At 47.9% G+C, this 25,790-nt stretch overlaps 1 protein-coding gene across 5 annotated transcripts in view; it reads left to right on the top strand.

Annotated features, from left to right (window-relative positions):
* Window positions 1–25,790, top strand: part of CACNA1B (calcium voltage-gated channel subunit alpha1 B) — a 2,298,664-nt gene that overhangs the window by 2,042,786 nt on the left and 230,088 nt on the right. For all 5 annotated transcript variants that reach the window (XM_069609698.1, XM_069609696.1, XM_069609700.1 and 2 more), the window contains one exon: window positions 927–1,035. In XM_069609698.1, the coding sequence (XP_069465799.1) occupies window positions 927–1,035 (109 nt within the window). The remainder of the gene's footprint in view (window positions 1–926; window positions 1,036–25,790) is intronic.

Here is a 25,790-nt window from a genome sequence, read left to right as displayed (position 1 = left end):
AGGTGAGGTGAGATACATCGAGGCACTACTGATTACGTGCCTCTTTACAGGTTTGGCAGTATTCCGGTGGACCGCCAGTTGGTCCGGTGGACTTAACCCCGGATCATAAGTGGTGGTATGGTGGTGTTAGTTCCCATTTATGGAGTCCATAGGACACCATGGGGATTTCGAATGAATTACCGCCAGCGGTAATTCCACCTTTTTTTGCTGTTAAGGCAGCGGATTTACCTTTAATATTTTGCTTGAGGTTATTCCTCCACCTCACCACCAAACCTATAGTACTGCGGTGCGGTAATGCAGTAGTACCAGAGTTACCTCTATTTTACTGATTTGTTACCACACCACGGCACTTAAAATGCGGCCTGTCTTCTCTGGGACAGGTTTCTTGCGGGATGGGCAAAGGGATACTGATAATGTCCTTCTTAAGATTGGATCGCACATTCGCACCAAGTACTGATAATGTCACCTCTAGGACTAGGTAACTAAGGAGATTTGCACTGGGAAATTACTTTTGCCTATAAAGAGATGTCTCCAGATTTACAAACACAAAGTATTCAGTTCTAGGAGTGAATGCATTATTCTTAGAGACAGGTATGTAGATCTTAGATAGTTATAAGTATGTAGTTCTGGGGGTTAGTACAGCAATGCCGAACATTTTCCCTTACGGATGGCGTACCCAGGAGCATGCCAGTTGGTGACAGAGCATGGGACTTCATGGAGCAAATGAAGGCTGTAGAATAAATATTAATAGTAATCCTTCTCTAGAGCACAACTGTAGTCTTCTTGTCTCCCATCTCCAGCACACAAAAGGTTAACGATTGGTACTGCTGGCATCATAGTGTTTAACTTGCTGTAAAGATCTTCAGGGGGGGGAGGTGGGTGGGTGCCCGGTTTGTCACTGACCTCCACCCCATTACTCATTTCAGCGTCTGGTGAAGATGAATATGCCCATCTCGGACCAGAACCTGACTGTGCATTTCACCTCTACCCTGATGGCCTTGATACGGACTGCCTTGGACATCAAACTGGCTGCAGGTATGTGCCCAGGAGTGCTACACTAAGAGCACAGTAGAGGGTGGGGTGCCAACAACTGCGAACATGCTGTATCTCACTCATGGACTGCTGTGCTTCAATTTTATATAAGGCAGAGGGTAACAACAACTGCGAACATGCCGTGTCTCAATCATGTGCTGTGCTTCTTATTGTTTGTAACACCAGCCTCCCAATCCCCACCCTTAGCACGGCGGGTACACTTTGTCTGCCCCTTAGATAAATATATATGTTCTAATTCAGCAGGTTTAATTTACTCGGAATTCATATATAAATATGTCTGTGTGTGTTTGTAAATATGTATACACACACACACACACAGCTGTACTTGGCGTATCGTATGCTGATCTAGTGCTATCTTTCTCTCGCTTCCCTCTTGCTTTCTCTTCCTCCCTCATTGTCTCTCTCTCACTCTCACTCTCTCTCACTCTGAGACGATATTACTTCTGCTCTGGAGTACAAGGATGAGTAGTGGCTAATATGTCTACTCAGCCCTCACACTTCTCCAAACCAACAGTGAACTCAATCATAAAGGTAAAACAGATACAGCCGACAGAGCTTTCTCTTCTCCTTTTGTGGCAAAGTGCGCCATGGGAATACTCGTAGAAGAGCTGTGAATGTTAGATAGTACCAATCCAAACAGCAAAAGTACAACAGTTCTAAAATAAAGGAATGCCAAACCAAGGTTCAATAAATATATTTCTGATGTTTGTGAAATCTGCTTAGATCACATGCTGTGCATAGGCCGACATCTAGTGGAAGCTGCGGAGTATTACAGTTTGTTTTTCGAAACTCGAAAATTGACGTCGAACAGGGCGTGCCAGTAATACTATCCCTAGTGTGACGTCACCTGTACCCATGATACCTCACCTGTGTAGGACCCTTAGATTGTTATTTTCCGCCATACTAGTCGGATGCATGTTGCGGAGTTCCTTCGGCGCTAAGCCGTTTTGTAGTTTAATTAACGTTAATACTTCTCGCCCCCCCTTCCACCGACAATGAAGACCGACGCCGGTGAAGATCAGAGAAATCAACCGTCGAGGACTGCCATGATGGACTCTGGGCCTTGGAAGGCCTCTGGCCTTGGCCTTATACAGTAGAGAGAGTGGGGGGTGGTCATATATGTTCTCTATTCCCCCCCTTTTCATATATATATATATATTTACCCCGCTGCCATATTGTACCATATGGAGAGTACTCCATTCAAATTTTGCCCTAAATGCAATAGGAAGTTTCCCTGGGTGGATAAGCACCTTACGTGCAATCTGTGTCTCCCACGAGACCACCCTGAGTCTACCTGTCGAGCTTGCAAGCTCTTCAAGCCGAAGACCCTTAAGGACAGCTCAACTAAGCGCTGGGCCCACTACGGCAGGCAACTAGAGGCCATGGACGTGGAGGGGACATTCAGCGATGGCAGCAACGCCGCCGAATCGGACAGCGAGGGCAAAGGGGTGACTTCGGAGACCCGCGCGCAGGCCCCCGACACGAAAGGACTGGCCGGCAGCCACGTTGTGGGGACAACACCCGGCAGCAGAAGCGCTACACATTCTACCACCACTAAGTACTTCTGCCCCGGCCGTGACTCGACACGCGTGTCGAGCGAACGGCACAGGACGACACCACGAGAGCAGTCCAATTAATCTTTGTCCTCTGGGTGTTCCCGTTCGCGTTTGCCTCATGGCAAGGCCCAATCGTCTTCGGTTGAGAAAGGTGTCGCCCGATCAACAGTCCCCGAGGCCCGATCGACGGATGACAATACCACCCAGCACCCTCAAGAGGCTAGACACGATGCGTCTGACCGTACACCTGAGATTCAACGTCCTTCTTCCAGTCCCGCCTCCGAAACTCGACGCGAGGCTTCGGACCCCTCGGAGGCCCCTAAAATCTCTGGCAAACACTCCTCTAGCTATGGGGGGGGATAAACAACTGAAAAAGACATCTTCAGGTCCCCATGTTCATAGGGAGAAGCATAAGGCCCCTATGGTAACAGGGAAGTCCAAAGTTTCAGAACCTAACCCAAAAACAAAACTCATTCCTCCCACTGCTGAGGATATGGGCACTGATGAGGAACCAGAACCAGTTATTATTCCTAGCTCTAATGAGTGGAGCTCAGCAGACATTGACAGGGTCATGAAAAGGTTAACATTCATGGCTAACTTTTATGAAAAAGACCCTAAATACTTTCGTAGTTACTCTAGCACCCCTCTTACCTCTACCCCTTCTGGGTCCAAGGTAACACCTGGGTCCTCTCAACCCCCTACTAAAAAACTCTGCTCAGATGCCCCTTTCCAGGGCTTGGTCACAGACCCCTTCGTGGTGGAGCCTTACCACCCTGATTCATATTGTGATGAAACAGAGCCTCAATATGTTGATGACCAGGTGGGTGACCCTTATTATGGGGACGATGAAGACCAGGAGGAGGATGATGAAGCTGAATCTTACAACATTGACTCCCCGGTTGCTAAAGAGCCACTGGTGCATGACTCGCCTGTAGACAACCAACCCCTCCTTAATGAGGTGCTAGCTAAGGTGGCTGCCCACTTTAGTATTGACACACAGGGTGTTCAGGAAGACAGGTATTTCGCTGAAGAAATCCTAGGGGATAAGAAAGCCATTACTCAGGCTATCCCATCCATCCAGCGCAGATTTGACCCCTAGCTGCAAACCCCAAATCTCACTCTAGCAGTTAATCCGCGGGTCGAGAAATTGTTCCGTGCCGCACCCTTTGATCCCCTGTACATTAGGGGTAAATTAAAACCTGATTTCCTGGTCATAGCACCTCCTGATAAGGATAGCAAACGTCTATATGGCCTGGGAAGAAAGGTTGCCTCCACTGCGGCCTATCAGGCAAGAATTGCCAACAGTGCCACCCTTTTGGCAAGCTACAATTGCCATCAGTGGGAGGAAGTGTCCGCTTTGGTTTCCTCCGCACCCGACCCCTTAAAGAGCCAGTTGGCTCGGGTGGCAGCAGAAGGGAGATCTGTGTCAGGCTGCATGTTAAAGAATAACTTTGATGCAGCGGATAATGCTTGGAGGTTAATCGCTGAGGGCACTGTTATTAAGCGTCACGCTTGGCTTAGACAGTCAGGTTTCAAACCTGAAACCCAGGCAACCCTAATAGATATGCCTGTGGAGCAGAATGTGCTATTCGGCAAGGCAGTTGAGGAAGCTTTAAAAATGGCAAAGGATAAGTACGAGACCCTAAAATCTCTTGGCCAACTCATCAACAAACCCTCTGGACAGAGGGGTAACAACCATTTTCGCCGCTTTCTGGGCCAAAATTCCCAAAGGGGTTCCAATTATTACCAAAACTAGGGAACTTCATGGGGTAACAACCAATCCCAATCCTCACAGGGCTACCCCAGAAGGCAGCAAATGGGTCGCACTCGGGATAGAGGCAGCCCCGCCAGAGGTGGTATGCCACCCAACAAGCAGCGACGTTCCGCTTCGGGTCCCCTCCCATGCATCCCCAGTACGGGGGCACATTAACACCTTCACCCACGCATGGGAGGGGATCACTTCAGACAGATTGATGCTGTCCACAGTGTCCGGAGGATACTGCATAGAGTTGCTACTGCGCCCCGTAACAAAGAGTACATTCGCTGGAACATCAGAAGATCCTCTTCAAGGAGATCGCCATTCTTCTAGCAAAGGATACCATAGAAGTCGTCCCGGTCAACCAGGTAAACAGGGGTATTTATTCAACCTACTTCCTTCTGCCAAAAAAGATCTGACAATGCACCCAGTATTAGATTTGCGCCCTGCAAACAAGTATTTCAAGCCACAAAAATTCTGCATGACTACACTACAAGAGGTAATCCCTCTGCTAAAAAAGGGGGATTACATGGCAACATTGGATATGAAAGATGCCTATTTTCATATTTCAATTTTCCCAGCGCACACAGAAGATTCTTGCGTTTCAGGATAGATAACTAGCACTACCAATTCAAGGTGCTGCCCTTCAGAATAGCCTCGCCTCCAAGGGTATTCACCAGGGTACTTACGGTGGTGGCGGCGCACCTACGCAGGGAGGCAATCCCAGTGTTCCCTTACCTGGACGACTGGCTCATTACAGGGGAGTCCCCCCTAATTTGCAGACGAAACATCCAAAGAACAATCAACCTCCTCTTCCAATTGGGCTTCTCAATCAACGAGAACAAGTCATGCCTGGTGCCACGAACCTCAAAACAGTTCCTAGGAGCTGTCCTAAATACCCAAGAGGGGTTGGCCTTTCCATCAAAGGAAAGAATTTGAAATGTGTTGCTGCAAATTCCTCAATATCAGGCCGGTCTCCAAATAAGGGTGCGCAAAGCTATGCGTTTGCTAGGCATTATGGCATCTTGCATTTACCTGGTTCTCCACGCGCGCCTGCGCATGCGACTCATGCAGGAATGGTTGGCGAAACAGTGGTCTCAAGCAAGTGGTCAGTGGGACGATCTAGTGGTCGTTTCGCCAACACTAGTACAGAGTCTTCGCTGGTGGACAAGAGAGAATCTTACGAAGGGGAAACCCTTCTACGATCCAGAGATACAGGCCATTGTCACAACAGATGTCTCCCTGGCAGGGTGGGGAGCTCACTACCTTCACCACACAGCTCAGGGTCTCTGGTCTCACACAGTGGCTCAGAACCACATGAATCTGCTAGAACTTCTAGCAGTCTTCAGAGCGCTTCGGGCATTCAAACCCCTCCTATCCAACCAATCAGTGCAAATCCTAATAGACAGCACAACTGCAATGTTTTACTTTAACAAACAAGTGGGCACTTGTTCTCAAAATCTATCCAAGCTTGCCCAGAAAATTTGGAAATGGGAACTTAAACTGAAGATTTACCTGTCATCCCTACATGTTCCGGGGGAACTCAACTCGCTAGCAGACGCTCTGAGCAGAGATCCCCTCCCAGAGGAACACGAGTGGCAACTCTTCTCTCAGTGGGATTTCCCCACTATCGACCTATTCGCCACAAGCGAAAACAGGCAATGCCCAAATTTCGCATCCAGGTTCCCCCAGCCAGGCTCCAAGGGGAACGCCCTATGGATGAATTGGTCAGGGATATTTGTCTACGCTTTTTCACCAACCCCTCTGATGAGGAAAGTGGTGAACAAGATCCACAGGGAACCGATGACGCTCATCCTAGTTGCTCCTATGTAGGCGAGACAACCATGGTATCCACACCTGCGCAAACTGGCAGTGTGCGACCCCACCAAACTACCGTGCCGGTACAACCTACTCTCCCAGCACTAGGGGCTAACAGTGCATCCTCAGTCCAACTCGATGAACTTGGCAGCATGGCTCCAGAGGTCATAGAGTTTGGACATCTCAATTTACCGCAGAGATGTATGGATATCTTGAAAGAGCCAAGAAAACCGAACACGAGGCACTGTTACTATGATTAATGGAAACGATTCGTAATTTGGTGCCAGAATAAATAAATCAGCCCCTTTGATTGTACTCCTTCTAATGTTCTAACCCATATGCTCCACTTACTGTATGCAGGGTTAGTGTTTTACTCGCTAAAGGTACACCTGGCAGCTTGGTCAGCCTACACCACTTCCCATAACAAGGTGTCATGGTGGAAGGTACCAGTCGTCAAAGCATTTATGGAAGGGGTAAAGAGACTCCACCCTCCAATTTCTAACCCACCGCCAGGTTGGACCTTAATGTGGTACTCGCTAAGCTCATGGGACCACCCTTTGAGCCCATGCACAGGTCTAGTCTCAAACACCTGACTTATAAAACTGCCTTCTTAGTAGCCATCACTTCCATAAGAAGAGTCAGTGAAATCCAAGCTCTGTCAGTGCAGGATCCTTTCTTTACATAGGGGCAAACTGGTTTTAGGCACTCACCCTAGGTTCTCACCTAAGTTAATTTCCAAATTCCGTGTTAACCAGTCTATTGAGCTACCGGCTTTCTTCCAGGAACCCAAAAGCTCTGCTGAGGTCAAACTCCACACACTAGATGTGAGGAGGGCGGTCCTCTACTACGTAGACAAGACCAGACGGCTAAGAAAGACACATCAACTGTTCGTCTCCATAGCGCTATGAAGAGAAGGGGATTGCATCTCTAAAAATGCCATCTCTAGGTGGATAGTCAGATGTATCCAACTTTGCTATTCCCTTTCAGATAAAACACTGCCTTTTACGCCAAGGGCCCACTCCACAAGAGGTACTGGAGCCACTCTGGCTTTCATTGCAAATGTCCCCTTTAACAGTATTTGCAAAGCAGCTACATGGAGCTCTGTTCACACCTTTACTCAGCACTACTGCATTGACACTCATTCCAAGACAGATACACAAGTGGGACAAGTGGTTCTAAGACATTTGTTCGCTCATGACCCTTCTCACATCCCACCTCCTTCTTCTAATACTGCTCGCTAATCTATGCACAGCATGTGATCTAAACAGATTTCACAAACATCAGAAGGGATTCATTACTCACCGTAATCGTATTTCTGATGCTTGTATCTGCTTAGATTCACATGCGCCCCCCTTCGTCCTCTCCGAGAGAAGGCACATGGATGCTTCTAGTCTTATCTATCTTATCTGCTTGGATACTCTGTACTCATGCGACTCGCATTGCTACCTCATGTCAGAAAAAATACAATGTGAGGGTCCTACGCGCGTGGGGGATCATGGGTACAGGGATCGTCCCTTTTTGAGTTTCGCAAAACAAACTGTAATACTCTGCAGCTTCGACTAGATGTCGGCCTATGCACAGCATGTGAATCTAAGCAGATACAAACATCATAAATACGATTACGTTGAGTAATGTATCCCATATATACTTTATGAAACCAATATATCATCCAACTATTAAAAACACTATAGAAACCCACCCCAGTAAAAGAAGACAGAAAATGCAACACAGGAACGTATAAGCACTTTGGATACTTTAGTAGGGAGGATAAAGGCAAGAATTGCAATAATGGCTCTCAAAGGATAGGTTCTTTAGGAAAAAGATGCACAAACAGCTTTAACCAGTCACTAAATCCCCAAACATGGATCAGGGGCACAGGGGTGCTCAATGGTACCAATTCTGTTTCTTAGACGGTTTGACAGGGTCGAGCCAGGCTTCGAGGTGCAATGCTTGCAGGTCAAACCGGGTTTAAAAGCAGTGAGTCACATTGATCCAAGGTGGTGAGTCAGAGGCAAGTAGGGTTCGAAGCGGTGCTGTATGCCCTTTGAAGGTGGCTTCGAGCGATGCAGGCTGATGGATCACAGAGAGCAGTTTGCCGATTAAGCGTGGTTCAGTACTGCTGGTTCAGGTCGATGAGTGATGTGATGCTTCAATGGTTCAAGTTGAAATTCAATGGGAAGTCCTGGTGGTCCGATGCTTGTTTGGAAGATGCTGCAGTTCGAAGATGTCTACATGGTGCGCTGGTGCTTGAGCCAGACAAATGACAGGTGCTGCTGCAGTGATGCTACGTTGCACTGTTTTGGTGGATGAAAGCAGCGGTTCAAAGTTTTGAAGGTGAGTGCCAAAGGCAGCGCCTTGGGTTGTGGTGGTTCAACACAATTCAAAGTCAGAACAAAGTGGTTTGAGTGAGGAAAGCAGGAGACTTTGAGACCCACTGCAGGGGGCTACAGATGAGGTTAGTCCTTTTCATTTTCTGCGCTCCCACCCTAGGGAGTTTTTTACTAGTAGAGTGCCAGCCTTGGTCCTCAACAAAGACGCCCCAAATGTGCTCTGCAGAAAGGTAGGGAGCAAAGCTTTCATCTGCCTTGGAACACCTGTCTTTGCCCCTGGTGGAGGGCTTTGGAAAAGACTGTTTTCCCAACAGGGTCCAGATTAATTATTCTTGATGTCCTTAAAGGTCCAAAAGTGATGAATCAAAGAAGGCATGGACACCCCCTACTGTAATAGTAAAAGGTCACAGGTGATTGTATGAATGCAAGCCTGCTTTAAGAGGTCCAATCCATGCTTTTGAGGCAGGTGACCCTTGCCTTCTGATGTCATACCCAGAGGGCCCAGTTCCCCAGGAGGTGGAGTTAACAAGAAGGAAACAAAAGCCCCCCTTGTACTTTCTGACTGCTCCTACCCCACCTCTCTCTCAAACTGCAGCTTCAAAGGCTCTCTGGTGTGCCACATGTAGTGTGAGGTAGGCTGTGGATACAGAATTGTCCCTTTGAATCAAGGAGATATCCTGGTGGGAGCTACTGGGAGGAGTTACCTATCCTCCTAGAGGCAGGGATCCTACATTTTGTCTCCTTCCCAGCAATGCAGACAGTTAGGCTGCCTCGAAGTCAAACATCCGTTCGTAGCTAGTCTTAGCACATACAGTCGACACTGGTATGATCCCATTTGGAGGTGGCTTTAATAATTATGTGAAATATCAACAACCATATCTCACAGATGGAACAAGAATTACTCAAACTCAGAGGTGGGCCAAAGCTTTTTAATGATATTTATTTGGGCCCTAGGGCCTTCCCTCTCTCTCATTCTCATCTTATTTAGCACCTCCTCCCTAACCCAGCAGTCCCTGGCCCCAGGTTAGTATATACAGGTGGTTAACCCCTACTGTATACTTTCTGTCTTATACTAAGGATGAGAACCTAAAGGCAAATATGCCTTCTCTAGCTAAACTCCTTCATGGATTTCCTAACTTTCCCTACTCCGTCCAATTTGTTGTGTTCTACTGGAATTTGCGAATTGTGCCTTACAGGAACGCTGGTGTATTTAGTCACGCTTCTATCACGCTTCTATCACGCCCACTCTCTCCTCTCCTTCCCCTACATTTCTCTCTACCTGCTTCCTCTCAGTTTCTGTCACAGAAACAACTTTGAGTTTCCTTGGTTTCAGATTCCTGTGTCCCTTATGAGTCTCCCTGGTTTCAGGCCCTCCTTCGTCCAGTCCCCTACCAGCACTTGCCCTCAGGCACCCTTCCCTGATTAGCTTTCTAAAGGCTGTTCTTCCCCAGCCCCTCGCACTATTACCTTACCTTAGCTTCCCCTTGCACTTGCCCTCCTGGGCACCCCCCTGAACTCGCCCAGCCTCTTGGGCTGCCCTTCCCAGCACTTCTCCCTCTTCCCCGCCCCCTTCGCTTCCTTCCCCAACCTGCTCTGCCCTCTGCACTTCTTTACACTGCACTTGCACAATTCAAATGTCACAAAGCCAGGTAGGACTTACACTGTTTTTTTTCTCCTATGTCCCCCCTCCCTTCCACCTCCCATCTTTTGTCTTGTGGCGCCTGGAAACAGTTTCTGCTGTATAGGCACCATACAAAATGTTCAATAAATAAAAGAAGTCCCTTTCTCTCGTCTTCCCATGGATTCTCACCCTAACCCAGCCATTCATATATTTGGTCTAGTATTATTGAACGGCAACCCCTACGGTATAAGTTCTTGTACTTATGCTAACAATGGAGTCCCCAAATACTGGCTCACCACCTCTCTCGGGGACTTCCTAACTGTCCCTACTCACATTCGTTTTCTAATGAAAGTGAGAATAGTGCCTGCAACTGACCTGTAGGAATCGTCTCTTCCACTTACACCCACGCTCACCTTTCCCTTCTTCTCCCTTCTCTCCTTCCGACTGGTTAATTTTCCCCCATAGGTTTCACTCCTCCTATCTCCTGACTCCACCCTTTGATGTTAATTCCCTCCCTCCTTCCTGTCCTTATACTTACCACTGCCGCCCCTCCTACTCTGCTACTCCTTGCAGACTACTACCCCTAAAACCCTTATTACCATCATTCCTTTCCTGCCAAACACTTTTACTCCACTCCGACCACTACTACTCCCCTCCAACTACTACTAAACCCCTCTAACCAGGACTACTCTCCTCCAACCGCTACTACTCTCCTCCAACCACTACTACTTTCCCCCAACCAATGCTATTCTCCTTCCACCACTATTACTCTCATCACACCACTACTACTACCCTCTAACCACTAATACTCTCTTCCAGCGACTACTATTACTCTCCTCCCAACAGTACAACTCAAGCACTCTCCTTTCACCCAGCTCCAGTTTTCTCACAGTCACTCCTTAATGTATCCTCACTAGGCACTTGTCTCACACTGCAGAACCATGAACAGTCCTGAACCAATACCTCAACTTTTCAAACAGTATCTTCCACTGTCCACCTCTCCCTCCTTCCTCCTCCTGGTCTCTTGGCTGTCCTCCACCTCCACTACTGGCCTCCCCTGTGAAAACACCCACAATTTCCTGTTTCCTTTCTACCCAAAGTCCCCCTGCCTTCTCAGGGATTGGTTCTCTTCCGCTAGCCAATCTAAATTACTCTCTCCGTCCCAGGTTGTCTGTGTGCAGGGGGAATCATTTGTAAGCCCCACCCACTGGCTCAACAGGCCTTCGCCATATAATGGTAGCATATCAAGTCTTTGTTAACTGTTTGTTTTCTGGGGGAACATGGGTAGTTTAGAGGAGTTATGCGGGAGACCTCAATGGTGCATCCAACCGGGGCTGTGCCGCCTCTGTGATCGCTGTGCATGCTTGTGGCTTCTCCTTGTGGCTCTCTCGCTGTTTCTGGCTCTCTGGGCAGCTCCATGCTGTCTTGAGTTGGCGTGTGAGTTGTTGAGGAGAACTCCAGGTTCTCTTAGGGCATGCGTGTTGTTGCTGCTGCTCGGTCCATCTGTTTTATGAGGTGTATCGTAGGAGACATGGTTGTTCACAAATACATATGGGCACAAGGAAACATTAGGGTCTGCTTTACTGAAGTTTATTTTGACAAAATTTCTGGTGTTGATACTTTTTTTCTGAGCCCACCACGCCAGATCTGTGTCCCTGTGGTCTATCTGGCTTTGGGTAATGTGACAGGAAATCTGTGTTTGTTTGGTGCCTGCTCAATGCTCCACCAAATAAGAAAAAAAGCCAGGAACCTCCTTAAGACTTGTGGGTTCATGTCTTTATTCCTGGCCAACTAAACTAAATGTGTGTGGTCCATGGCTAGCCTGAATTTTCGCCCCCTTAGGGAATACCAGAGGCCATACTCGGCCCACTTGATCGCCAGGGATTCTACTGTCACTATCAGATATTTTAACTCTAGGGGTTGTAATTTTGGACTGATGCAGATCATTGGTTTCTCCTCTCCATTTTTCTTTTGGGATAGGACGGCTCCTATCCGGATAGTGGATGCATCTGTCGCACTATGAACTTTTTAAAAAACCTGGCATATTGAGCATGGGGTTCCTTCAAATGCTTAAAGTCCTTTTCTGCTTGTTCGTCCCCGACTATAATATTTGTCTGGTCCCACACTACAATATTTGTCTGGTCCTTCTTTAATCGGTCTGTTAATGGGCTGGCAACATCAGAAAAATGGGCTATGAACCGTTGACAGTAACCCAATAGCCCTAAGAAGGCTAGAATGTCTTCCTGGCAGGATGGTTTACCATTTGGACTGCTTCCACCATGACGCTTTGGGAATAGCTTTCCATTTCCCACTTGGAATCTCAAATATTTGACACTTGGTTGGTCAAAATGACACTTGGAAGGATTAGCAATCAGGTAACCTTTCAAAGTTGAGTAATGTTCAAAACCTGAGGCGTTTCTCCCAGGCTATTCCCGGGAATCCTTTGTTCAGGTGGCATGGGGAGGTCCATCGCTCTTGGATCCCAACCCTGGGGGCAGACAAGTGCATGCCAAATCAAAGGTCTCTGTAAGTTATCCAGCTGAGAAGTGGCAGAAGTGAAAGTTAAAGTGTTGTAAAGAATTGTAAATCAAAGTGGTCCTGCGATGGGTCAATCTAAGGCGGGATAATCTGGTTTGTCAAGAACTTTGTGTAAATCCCAAAAGTGCTTGTAACTGTTGAAGTGGGAATAAAACCTTGAATGTGCATTCGGGGACTTGTAGTCCAAAAGAGCAAAGCTGTGACACAGACTGATCTGGCACTGTGTGTGTGCCCAATCAAAGGTCTCTGTAAGTTATCCAGCTGAGAAGTGGAAGAAGTGAAAGTTAAAGAGTTGTAAAGAATTGTAAATCGAAGTGGTCCTACGACGGGTCAAGCAAAAAACCTGTGCACAGTCGAAAGTCTTCAATTCTGGTGGCAAAAGGGATCGGAGCCCAGAAGAGGGGGATCCATGGTCCGAGCCTGTATGAGGGAGACCAAATTGTGAACATTGTGTGTAAAGGGATCTGAGCCTGGGCGAGGGGGATACATGGTCCGAGCCCGGATGAGGCAGACCAAGTTGTTAATTGTGAACACTTTAGAAAAGGGGTCTGAGCCCGGATGAGGGGGACACGTGATCCGAGCCCGAAGGAGGGAGTCCAATCATGAACTTATGAATGTGAGAATCTTGACAAAGGAAAGGAACCTATGTGTTTTGTTTGCTACATCATACCCTCTGGAGTAAGAGACTTTGAATAGCAAAGACACTTTTGCACAGTAGGTTCTGATACTGAGATATTGAACTGTGCTAGTAAAAAGGGAACTACAAGTACCAGCAGTCATTGGGAAAGAAGGAAAATACTGTATGTTGGCGAGCAACATGAACTTTGTTTCACGGCGGAGGAAGCCTGTGTTTTGACAAGAGACGTTTATTTTGAGAATCCTTTTTTTTTCATAAAGACTTTGCCACAGTGGTGTGAGACCAGCTGAACCAATGAACTGGGTCCTTGTGCCGAGGAAGCCAGAGTGTGCACAAGGCTCGAGCATGCTGCCTTGTCCCGTGCGGAAAGTGTGGGAAAGGGAGGCCAACTGGTCAACTGTCCTGACATATTGTTTCTTTAACACTTTTTCTTTCTGCATACACTACTGTCCCACACCATTTTGTATTTAGAAGTAAGGATTGGCAATAGGTTTATTAGCATAGGCCCTTTTATTTTGACAGACTCGACTAGAACTCCATAATTATTAGTTGATTGTTGTAGCTTGCTCCCGTCCTTAGATTTAAGTTTAGATAGGGGTTTAACCAACCCTTTAAAATTCATTAAACACCCTTGAACTGTGTCTCATTGGTGTCAGTCATCATTGTTGATACCAAGCCTTTCCTTACATGTGGTGTCATTCATGGGAAGCGGTCCAATTGAAACCAGTTGGGAAGCCCGCCAGAATAGAAAATACTTCTCTTTAAAACTAAGCCTCCTGACAAACACATGAGAATCCACTAACAAAAATGGTAGTTACTAGCAACCTTTATTCTCCCAAGCCTTTCCGCCTGTAAGGAAAGTGATAGTGTATTATCTATTTTGTCCCATGGATTATAAAGTGACAGGTAGAGATAAGGTGATCATCTCCGTAGACTTAGGAGTCAACATTCCAACTGACTGGCATATATATCTTATACCCCACCGGAAGGGAACATTTGAGATGCTGCCCCTGCAGTCCTATGGACATAATTTGAAATGTATCTTTCTGAATTTTTCTCCCATTCCCAGACAACTCAACCGGGGTGAAGTACTAGGGACTCTGGTGTATAAAGCCTTGGAAACTTCCCCTTTCCCTCATGAAATCAATGGGAAAGTCCAACCCAGCTCATATTCTCCAGATATTGAAACCGAAGGGAGAGAATTCCTTTGCCCCCTTGTATTAAAATCCTCCAATTACTCCACAGAGACGCCAACTTTACATTTCTGGCCACCCATGAGACAAAAAGAAAGCGAGGATCTTACAATCATGATGCATCCCCCGGTCTTACAAAACCCTGCTATATCATCTGACAAGGGTGACCTCATTTGTGACCCTATACTGTCTCCTATACCATCAGAATTTTTGAGGATAGGTCAAGTTCCCCAGGGGAAGGAAAATAGGACTTTTCCAAACAAGGCCCTATAGATCAGGAAGAACATGGATCCTCCTCCCCAGAGATATCACTCGAAATAAAAACCTCTAGTGATTCTGAAGGAGGCACACACAAACTTGACCCAAGACAAGTACTAGGGAACCCTCTTCCTTAGAAATTTCTCTTCAAGATTTACCCAAAACCAAAGTCAAATGTGTGAATAATAATCCAACCACGAACCTCGTGAGAATTAAGAGGAGCGAAAATTCAGAAGACCTAGAGGATAAAATATCAGGGGAACCAACAATTGAGAAAGATGAGGGAAGAAAAGAGAGTAACGACACCCAAAACATGTTCTTTAGCTACCTGAACAATAATATAAGAGATTCTCTATCTGTATCTCCTATGGCTTCCCTAGAGGAATTTGAGTCCTATCAGATAGAACACTGTTATTTTTGTGGGGACAGGGACCATACTTTAAAATTCTGTTCCAGAAATAACAAAGAAGAATTAATAGAAAAACACTTAAGGGAGGGATCAGACATCTTAGCTCTAAGGGGACATTTGTATGATCCTCCCCTCTCAGAAAACCCTGCTTTAAGTTAAGATCGGTATCCCCCACTAATATTGGACCTGATTCTTTAGGGGAAGGGTTAGAAGCCTCTTTTGAAGACTCTCTTCCAGAACAAGGGGAGGATGAAAAAAAAAATTATCTAAGAGATATGCAAAGAAAGGAGAGACAATTTAATAAAAAAAACCCAAAGAAGCTGAATCGGCCATCAGCATTATGTACACTCAGGCCAAAAGGGAACAGACCCAGGGTTCTTCAGAACGACCATGCTACTCGTGTAGAGGGGTGGGGCATGCCACCCAGAATTGCCCTTTAAATAAAACTCCGGAAGGACCTGGTGATCAAGCGTATTTCCAACAATTACCCCCAGGGAATCTTCAGCTAATGTTACTGGGGTGGATGGCCAGGGTGATAGGGGACGGGGTATGTGAGAAACCTGAGGCGTTTCTCCTAGGCAGTTCCTGGTGATCCTTTGTTCAGGTGGCATGGGGAGGGCCATCGCTCTTGCATTCCAACCCTGGCGGCGGAATAGCGAGGGAGGATCACCTGGGTAGGGGGTCCTTGGGGACTATGGGAGACACGCCCTTGGGAGAGACATGGTATTCCTCCCATTCTGATATACCTCTACCTGACATCCCCTCAGTTGTTAGGGGATAGTGTCAGCAGAGTCCCATCTCACCCCAGTACCTTCCTGTAAGAAAAAGGAGAAAACGATCAGGGAAATTAAAACCCAATAGAAAATCCATTCACCCATTACAATACATTTAACCCCTTCATCCAGGCAAAAACATGTTTTTTCCATGATCTCCAGCAAAACCTACAACTCCCACAATCCCTACTTCCATTCTAGAAGTCCAACTACGGGGACGAAGAAGAGGCAGATGGGAGTCATGAGGATTACCCATAGGAATCACTGGGCAATGGATTGCTATGGGCAGTCACCATGTTGTCCCGATAATTAGGTCAGGCAGAGTCAGGCAGGGAGGGACAACTACTCACACGTGACTCCAATTAACTCCAAGTGCCATTCAGTCAGGTTGGAATGTGTAAGCTCCATCACTATCTTCTTGAATTGTATTGGTAGTTTCCACTGCTCTCTCGGGTTGAGGCTGGTTTGGTACAGCATCCTTCCCCTCTCAATGAAATGGGGCACTTTCAGTCTTTTACACTCATCCTCAGAAACCATAGACTACCGTAGTTGGCCAAGGAGACGATTGGTTCCGTGAGCTGTTGCAAATTACATGGACGAGCGGTTAGGGCCTCCAGCTGGAGCGTCTCTCTTCCCTTGGCCTTCCATTTATCTCCCCAATCCATGCTTCTCTTCTTCTCACTCAGTTGTGTTCAGCATTTCTACTTCTTCAGTGGCTTTTATCAGAATCTTCTTGCATATCAGTTTGGTCACCAGTTGGGTCACCAGTTGTCCCTGCTTCAAGTGAATGTTCGCCGTCCTACATTTAGCAGAAGCACCCTGACATACCCTGCCCACTCCTGCCCATAACTCCAGGAAATGCTAAAGGGCCAATCCAGAATTTGGGGCTACCCTCCCATGGGTCCCTCTGGCATTTCCAGTTTCAAGCTGGTTTGAACCATGGTTTGGGCTCGTGGTGGGATTGTTATCTCCATCGGTCTACATGTCACATCCAGCTGCTTCTGGGTTGTTGCAAGCCTGGCTGTACTCATTAGGCTCACCTCTCTCAACATCGTAGTGGTGTGGGCGACCTCTGTATCTGGGTCTAATCACATCCCACTTCGGATACTATGGGCCTCATTACAAGTTTGGCAGTATTCCAGCAGTAAATCATCCGTAATAAACAGAATTTCTGTTACTGCCACTTGATCCGGGGGAATTACGCACAGATTACAAGTGGTGGTATGGTGATGTTAGTCTCCATTTATGAAGGGATTTCAGCGGAATTACCACTGGCGGCATGTCGGTCGGCAGTAATTCTGCCGATTTGTGTGAAGAATTCGACCATCCACACAACGGGTGTGCCCTGCATGGGCTTTTTTTAATTTTCTTTAAAGAAATTGCATGATGGGAGATCAACCTCGGAAAATGCATAGGGCTAATCCGCACACATTTTCCTATGCTCGCTGCAAAACAAAAACATAGATCTGTGTACTCTGGCGGGATACAGCCTACAGGCACAGTCCTCCCTATCTAATATAGTTGGAATTTTACAGCCAAGAGTACATGAAAGCATCAAGAGGAGGAGGTCAACGCCTTCTTCCTGCCATTGCCAGCCTATTTAAAAATGGAAGCCTCCATGGATCCACCCTATCCTTTTTCTGCCTGCTGGTGGAAGCGCATACTGATGATAGTTCATTAAAAAAGGCCTGCAGGAGGCCTGGTCACAAGATTGACAAAGGACAGGATACCCAGCACTCTTTTGATATGCATCTGTGTCAACCTGAAGTCAGCTGCTACCCTTTAGTATGAAGGACAGTGAATGTCATGTCTGTGACAACTGTTTACAGTGGTCATCCCCGCAGGGGGACCCCATTCAGGAAGGTACAAATATGTGCTTTGATGGAGACAGTAAGTCTGTTCTTACCATAACTACAAGGGATGATGGGTGGGCATTAGTAGTACATGATTTAACCCCTTTCCTGATGCCAAGCACTCTGGTTATGACCTCATGCATAACAGAAGATTGTTGGTGGGGACCCAACATTGATTCTTTAAGGTAGGCTTACACTGCACTTATCACTGGGGCCCATTTGGCTTTAAAAGAGGGCTGAGCCCCTCTCTTAGCTGATCATCTGAAGACTTTGCAAGGAGTAACAAGAAGGACTTATTTTGGACCTTGGCTGAAGGTCACCCTGCCTTACAGCTTCTGCCAGTGAAGGAGGGCCAGGATTCCCAAGAGGGAAGCAAGATCCCTCCCCTAAACATCTTCCAGGGAACAGAGGGAGATACTGAATCCAGAGGACCCTTTAGCAGCTCCAGAACCAGTACACAGCCAGCTCAGAGTGTGCCCTGCTAGGATCTGCAAGCAAGCTTCCTAGGTGGGAAGTGTCAGAGGTTCTCTGAACTTAAAGAAGGACAAGGCTGTTGCCTGCAACACTCTCCTCAACTTTGGGCCGTCCACCTTAAAGGATAGCACAAGCCCAGCGAAGAAGCTAGAAGCAGTGCACCGACAAGCATCAACCTCCACTTTTAAGGACATTTTCGAGGCAGTCGAGCCCCTCGAACTGCATTCAACTGTACCGCTGACCGGTGTCACGCCGCAGTCACTCCCACCATCCGCGACACCTCCACCATTGCTTCAGACCTGCCAACCAAACGGAGACAACGATTCCGGACCCCGAGCCGCCATGTAGGCCAGCCTGCAGCTGTCCATCCATCTCGCCGAACTGCCTGCCGCCTGATGCCCGCAGTTGTCTCCCATCTTAAACTCTGGCTCAGAAGCTGCCAAGCGCCCTGAAACCGACTCGACACTGTCGAACACCAAGAACTTCTACAAATACGAGGTACATTGTGGTTCTGTTCCCCTGGTCCTCCTCTGAAGGCCCCTAGTGAAATTTTTTGACCCATTGCTCCTTTTGTGCTTGAACATTGGGATTAGTGACTTTACCGACTACCCTCCTGTCAGTATCCAGAGTGCATCCACTTTCCTTCTTGAATCGGTCTGTCCTCTGAATTCCTTTACAGGGTGGGATGTATTTTGTAGTGTGCTAGAACTGCCTATTGTGATAATAATAAAGTAGATATTTGTATATAACCTTGAATGGCCAGTCCCTTTTATCATTAGGTAATAACTGTGTTGCAACTAACCAACTATCCACGACATTGCGGAGATAGGCCCGCCATTCCTACCACGTTACCAAAATTGGACAAGGAGGTTTATAATTTACTTGTGTTTCCAATCTGTTCGGATCCCTTCTGGTGTACTAGAGGTGTGGGGCTGGTTTAGAAACCGACATTCATCCCTGCACCACTCGTGCCCCGGAAGTTGATTCGTCACATTGGTAGCAAGCGGTCGGATCAGTTGGAGCTTTGTACAAAGCTTAGTCACCCAATGATAAAAGTACTTTTGCAGGCAACGTTTAGACACTGCTAGGTATTTGTAACAATCATGGATCTTGACATTATAAAAGGCATGGCAAGGATGTCCTGCGCGTCCTATGTCAAGAGAGGGGACTTCCCCACAGGACTAAGGTTAGTAAACCTGAGTTGCTCACCAGCCACCAAGCTTGGGTAGAAGTGAGGGTGGTTGGAGAGAAGACCCCAGGGGACAGGCTATGCCCTTGCACCCAAATGGAAAATACCTTCCGAAAGGGAAAGATGACAAGGAGGACAGCATGAGCATTGTTTCTCGTCAAACATCCCACCGGGGGGTAAGCATGGTTTCCCAACACTTATAGTGTCAGTAACGTCAGGGGCTAGTGCGGCATCCCGCAGGTCCATGCCTCAGCACAGTCTCTAAGTGACCCAGTAAGTTTCCGGCTGTTAATGAGGTTCTGTCTAGGAAGCTCCTGCACAAGGAGAGGAGACTAGCACTAGAGGAACAGAAACAGCGGGACAAGGTCACAATGGATCGGGACCGGGCTGCCATAGAGCTTTACAAGCTGCCGCTTGAAGAGAAGGAGGCCAACAGATCCACCTCTAGCGAAAGCAGCAATAGTGGCTCAAACCAGAGTGCCCGGGATAAGCCCCGGAGGCACATCCCCAAAGACTTATTGCAGGCTTAGGAAGTGAGGAAGGATATTTTTGACTCGTTAGAAGCATTCAAGCTTGCTTTTCAGCAACAGGGCGTGGATGAGGTACGGTGCAGTGCAGCCCTGATGAGTCGCTTACCGACACCAGGTACTGATGCAATTCTTCAGTTAGCTGATGAGGAAAGTCCTATTTATGATACCATGGAGGCAGCCCTACTCAGGAATCTCGCTAAATCCCCAGAACAGTATCTCAAGAGCTTCAGAGAGCTCAGAAAGAAAAGTGGGCAGACAATTGAAGCGCTCACACACGTGTCGTTGAAGTATCTGAGCTGGTGGGTGGCTGAGGACAAAGTGGATACATTTAAAGGGATGTACAATTTGTTTGCGCGTGAGCATGTATTGAAGAATTGTGAGGTTGACCTACACCAGCATCTTGTGGACAAGACTTTTACAGACCCTACAGGGATTGCAAAGGCTGCTGACAGGTTTGTGAGTACTTGAGTCCAGAAAAAGACTCAGCCTAGCACACCCAAACCAGGAGAGAAATCTTCAGACAAAAAAGTAAATAAGGATGGGAAGGACAAAGGTCCAAACCACCCCTCTTCAAAGTCAGGTCACCAAAAGAACAAAGGGAAATCCCAAAACTCTAGTTCAGCGGTGCACACCGAAAAGAAGAGTGCAGGCCCCCTAACACTGGGATACCTATGTTCTCAACACCCAAAGGTTCTTTCGTGTGTAAGGAGCTGGGCCATAGGAAAGGGGATCCTGCTTACTAGTGCTTACCCAAGCAAGCCATAGTGAATGTTGGACTCGTTGTAGAGGCCATCATTAGAGTGGGCCTCCTAGAGGAGGACTTCCCACTAGGCCACGGAGTGGCTGAATGTGGATTGGTTACACTGAGTGGGAACAGTACTGGGTCTCCAGAAAAGATCCCAGTTCCCAATAATAATAAACTCTATTTAGAACATGTGTATATCAATGGACACAAAATTCCTGTGGTCCGAGGCACCGTGGCTAGCGTCACTGCTGTCACCTGGCAGTGGATACAGCCAGGCCAGTATATCGATGGGCCTGATTGTAGCGTCAGTGGGTTTGACTGAAAGAGTAAGTGCCCCTTGGCGATAGTAGAGTTCAGCTGGCGAGGTGAAATGACCCAGCGCCTGGTAGTGGTAAAAGACTCCATCCCTGTCCCATGTCTATTGGGTAATGATCTTCCTGATCCCGACATAGTCCCAGCGGCTACCCGATCTAGGGCCAAAGAGATCGTCAGATTGAACACTGTCAGAGCTCTAGGGCCTGGAGTGCTTCCAGAGGGCTTGTTGGAAGGACCGGAGTGGCCGGTAGCCCCTAGTCCAGTTCCACAGATTGCTGAGCTGCCTACTCCTGCAGGAGAGGGCCCAGTAACCACTAAGGACCCTACTTTGGTAGCAGGGGACACAGCGACTTCAGAGTTGCCTTGTGCAGCGCAGGAACCTGAGGTGGAGGACCAGGTGGGCGCAGATCTGAAGGCCCTGCCCAAGCTGGATGAGTTCGCATCAGCTGGGGGCCCAGATCAGACAGACTTCTTCACAGCCCAAAAAGAGTGTCCCACTCTGGCGGGTCTGAGGAAGCATGCAGAGGAGCAGGTTAAGGGCGAGGCCCTTGGACTGTTCAAAGTGTACTGGGAGGATGGACTCCTGCACAGTGAGCCAAAAGACTCTGAGGGCGAGGGCACCAGAAGGTTGGTGATTCCTCAGTGCCATAGAAAGTTCCTTTTGGATTTGGCTCATCACATTCCTTTAGCGGGACACTCAGGAGTGACTAAGACATCAGACTGCTTGTCTGCGCACATTTACCGGCCGCAGTTCGGCATAAAGTTTAAGGAATTTGTCCGGTCCTGCCCGACTTGCCAAGCTTCTGGCAAGTCAGCTAGTGCCACAAAGGCCCCCTTAATTCCACTACCCATGGATGGGCAGCCTTTTTCGAGAGAATAGGCATGGATATTGTGAGTCCTTTGGATCCTCAAACCAGCTCAGGGAACAGGTACATCTTGTTGGTGGTAGACCACGCCACAAGATACCTTGAGGCTGTCCCTCTGAGGGGCATCAAAGCCCCTATGGGTGTGAAGGCTCTGATTGGGATATTCTCCCGTGTTGGATTCCCCAAGGAAATTGTTTCTGACAGGGGATCAAACTTCATACCAGCATTTATGAAGGCCATGTGGGAAGAGTGTGAAGTCATCTATAGGTTCTCTACATCCTTCCATACACAAAAAAAGGGCTTGTTCAGCGGTTCAACAAGACCCTGAAAGGCACGATAGGTGGCTTGGAAGAGCACCTAAGGAGAAAATGGAATATTCTCCTGCCATGCCTTCTTTTCGCCTAAAGGGAGGTGTCACAGAACAGAGTAGGGTTTAGCCCCTTTGAGCTTCTGTTTGTTCACCCGGTACGAGGTCCCCTCAGTCTAGTGAAAGAGGGATGGGAAAGCAAGCCCTCATCCCCTACACGCAGTGTGGTGGACTATGTACTCGGCCTTTGCTATAGAATGGTAAAGTTCACAGAACAGTCGACCAAGAACCTAAAGGCCAGGCAGGAGCTGATGAAGCACTGGCACGACCAGAAGGCCACAGTGACAGTCTATTCTCCAGGGCAGTGGGTGTGTATTATGGAGCATGTCAAACCCAGTGGCCTTCGGGACAAGTGGACTGGGCCTTACTGTGTGCTGGAAAAGGTCAGTGAGGTGAATTATCTCATTGACGTGAAAGGACCTAAACAGATGTGCAGGGTCTTTCACGTCAACCAGCTAAAACCCCATTATAGCCGGGATGACTTGGTCATGGCATTAGTGACTGACGGAGAGACTGAGGAGGAGACTGATCCCTTCCCAAACCTCTTGCACACTGAAGTCACAAGTGGGTCAGTTGTAGGTGTCAACCTTGCAACAGACGTGTCAGAACAGCAACTGACAGACTGTCGCTGTTTACTGGGACAGTTTGTCAGTCTGTTTTCTCTGACTCCCGGTCGCGCAGATTGGTGCACCCATGATGTGGACACTGGAGACAGTGAGCCGGTGAAGAGTACTCTTCACCGGATGTCCGATAAGGTCAGAGACACCATGAAGGAGGACGTTTCCAAGATGCTGTCCCTAGGAGTGATAGAGCCACCCCACACGCCCTGGACTAGTCAAATGGTACTGGTCACTAAAAAGACCAGTGGTGGGAAGACTATAATTCGCTTTTGTGTGGACTACAGGGTGCTCAATTCTGTCACAAAGACAGATGCTTACCCCATTCCTCAGGCAGATGAGCTCATTGCCAAGCACATGAGTACCTTTGACCTCACGGCAGGGTATTGGCAGGTCGGCTTGACAGATGGAGCGAGAGAGGTCAGCATTCTTAACCCCTGAAGGACATTATCAGTTCACTCGGATGCCCTTTGGATTGAAGAATGCCACTGACACTTTTCAGCAGATGGTTAACCAGGTTTTGTCGGGTCTGGCAAACTTCAGTGTAACCTATTTAGACGACAGTGCTGTCTTCAGCCACACCTGGGAGGATCACTTATCCCACCTGAAACAAGTGGTTGAGGCGCTGCAAAATGTGGTCTGACTATCAAGGCCACAAAGTGCTAGATAGCGCAAGGCACAGTGACTTACCTAGCCCATCTGGTCAGTGGAGGTAAGAAACAACCTGTTGAGGCAAAGGTACAGTCTGTGGAGGATTAGGGCATCCCACCATCCAGATGCAGGTGAGAGCCTTTCTAGGTCTCACCAAGAACTACCGGTCATTCATCAGGGGGTATGGGACCATTGCCATGCCCCTGAATAATGTAACTTCCAAGAAGATGCCAAAGAAGGTAACTTGGACCCTCGCCTGTCAAACCTCCTTTCATGATTTAAAGAATGGATTATACAGGGCCCAAGTTCTAAAAGTGCCAAGAAAAGGTCAGGAGTTCATTATCCAGAAAGACGCCTCTTATTTTGGGATTGGAGCAGTGTTAGCGCAGCTGAACCCTGACAGGGTAGAGCAACCTGTCGCTTACATGAATAGGCGGTTGACAAAAAGGGAATTGAACTGGGCTGTCATAGAGAAAGAGGCATGTGCAGTCTTGTGGGCTGTAAAGAAGCTGAAACCCCACATCTTTGGGTCTCACTTTACGAAGCAGACAGACCACTGGCCTCTGCAATGGTTAATGGCCATGCAAGGAGAGAACCCTAAACCTCTGCGTTGGGCCATATCCCTACAGGGATTAGATATGGACATCCAGCACAAGCCAGGCTGCCAGCATGGAAATGCAGATGCCCTCAGCCGGTACCTTTGCCTTGATGACAATCCGACCCTCAGTAGAGTGGTGGTTCACATATTGAGGCTAGGGGACATTTGAGGAATTCGCCCATCCGCACGGCGGGTGTGCACTCACCTGGGCTTTATTATTTTTTTTTAAGAAATTGAATGATGGGAGATCAACCTCAGAAAATGTGTGGGGCTAATCCACACACACTTTCGTATGCTCACTGCACAACAAAAACATAGATCTGTGTACTCTGGGTGGACACAGCATACAGGCGCAGTCCTACCTGTCACATTTAGTTGGAATGTAACAGCCAGGACTACATGAAAGCATCAAGAGGAGGAGGGAAACACACATCTAAATATGAAAGGTTCCATGGATCCGCCCTATCCTTTGTCCACCTGCTGGTGGCAGCACATACTATTGAGAGTGAATTGATGCAGGCCTGCAGGAGGCCTGGTCGCAGGACTGACAAAGGACAGGATACCCAAAACCCTTTTGATATGCATCTGTGCCTACTTGAAGTCAGCTCCCGTCCCTTAGTATGAAGGGCAGTGAATGTAATTTCTGGGTCAGCTGTTTACAGTGGTCATCCCCGCAGGGGGACCCCATTCCGGAATGTACGAGTATGTGATTTGATGATTTGATGGAGACAGAAAGTCTGTTCTCGCTATAACTTCAAGGAAGACCTGCGCTTTGATCAGGGACCACAGAGAGCTAAATTAACCAGAGACACCCTTTTATCCACAACAGACAGGAAGATGGGTGGGACTTAGTAGTACATGTGTTCACCCCTTTACCTTTCCTGCTGCAAAGCAATCTGGTTATGACCTCACACATAACAGAATATTGTTGGTAGGGGCCCAGGATTGGTTCATTAATTTAGGCTTAACCTGCACCAATCACTGGGACCCATTTGGCTTTAAAAGAGGGCTGAGCCCCTCTCTTAGCAGATCATCTGAATACTTTGCAAGGAGTTACAAGGAGAACTCATTTTAGACCCTGGCTGAAGGTACAGTCTGCCTTACAGCTTCTGTTAGTGATGGAAGGCCAGGATTTCCAAGAGGGAGACAAGATCCCTCCCCTAAAGATCTCCCTGGGAACAGAGGGAAATACTGAATCCAGAGGACCCTCTAGCAGCTCCAGAACCAGTACCCAGTGAGCACACAGCATGCCCTGCTAGGCTCTGAAAACAAGCCTCCTAGGTGGGAAGTGCTAGAGAGTCTCTGAACCGAAAGAAGGACAATGCCGTTGCCTGCAATATTCTCCTCAGATTTGGGCTGTTCGCCTTAATGGACGACATAAACCCAGCGAAGAAGCTAGGAGGTGTGCACTGACCAGCATCAACCAGCATCCACTTTTAAGGCCATTTTTGAGGCAGTCGATCCCATCTGCTAGGAGGAGTGCAACCGTTGACCCGCTGCAGTCGCTCACTCCGTCCGAGACGCCTGCACCACTGCTTCAGACCTGCCAACCAGCACAGAGACGATTCCTGACCCCGAGCTGCCTTGTAGGCTAGCCTGCAGCCGTCCGTCCATCCTCGCTCACTGAACTGACTGCGGCCTGA

The sequence above is a fragment of the Ambystoma mexicanum genome, chromosome 8 (assembly GCF_040938575.1).
Source record: "Ambystoma mexicanum isolate Mex_15411 chromosome 8, UKY_AmexF1_1, whole genome shotgun sequence".
NCBI lineage: Eukaryota > Metazoa > Chordata > Amphibia > Caudata > Ambystomatidae > Ambystoma > Ambystoma mexicanum.
This window is presented reverse-complemented; position numbering and strand designations above follow the sequence as displayed.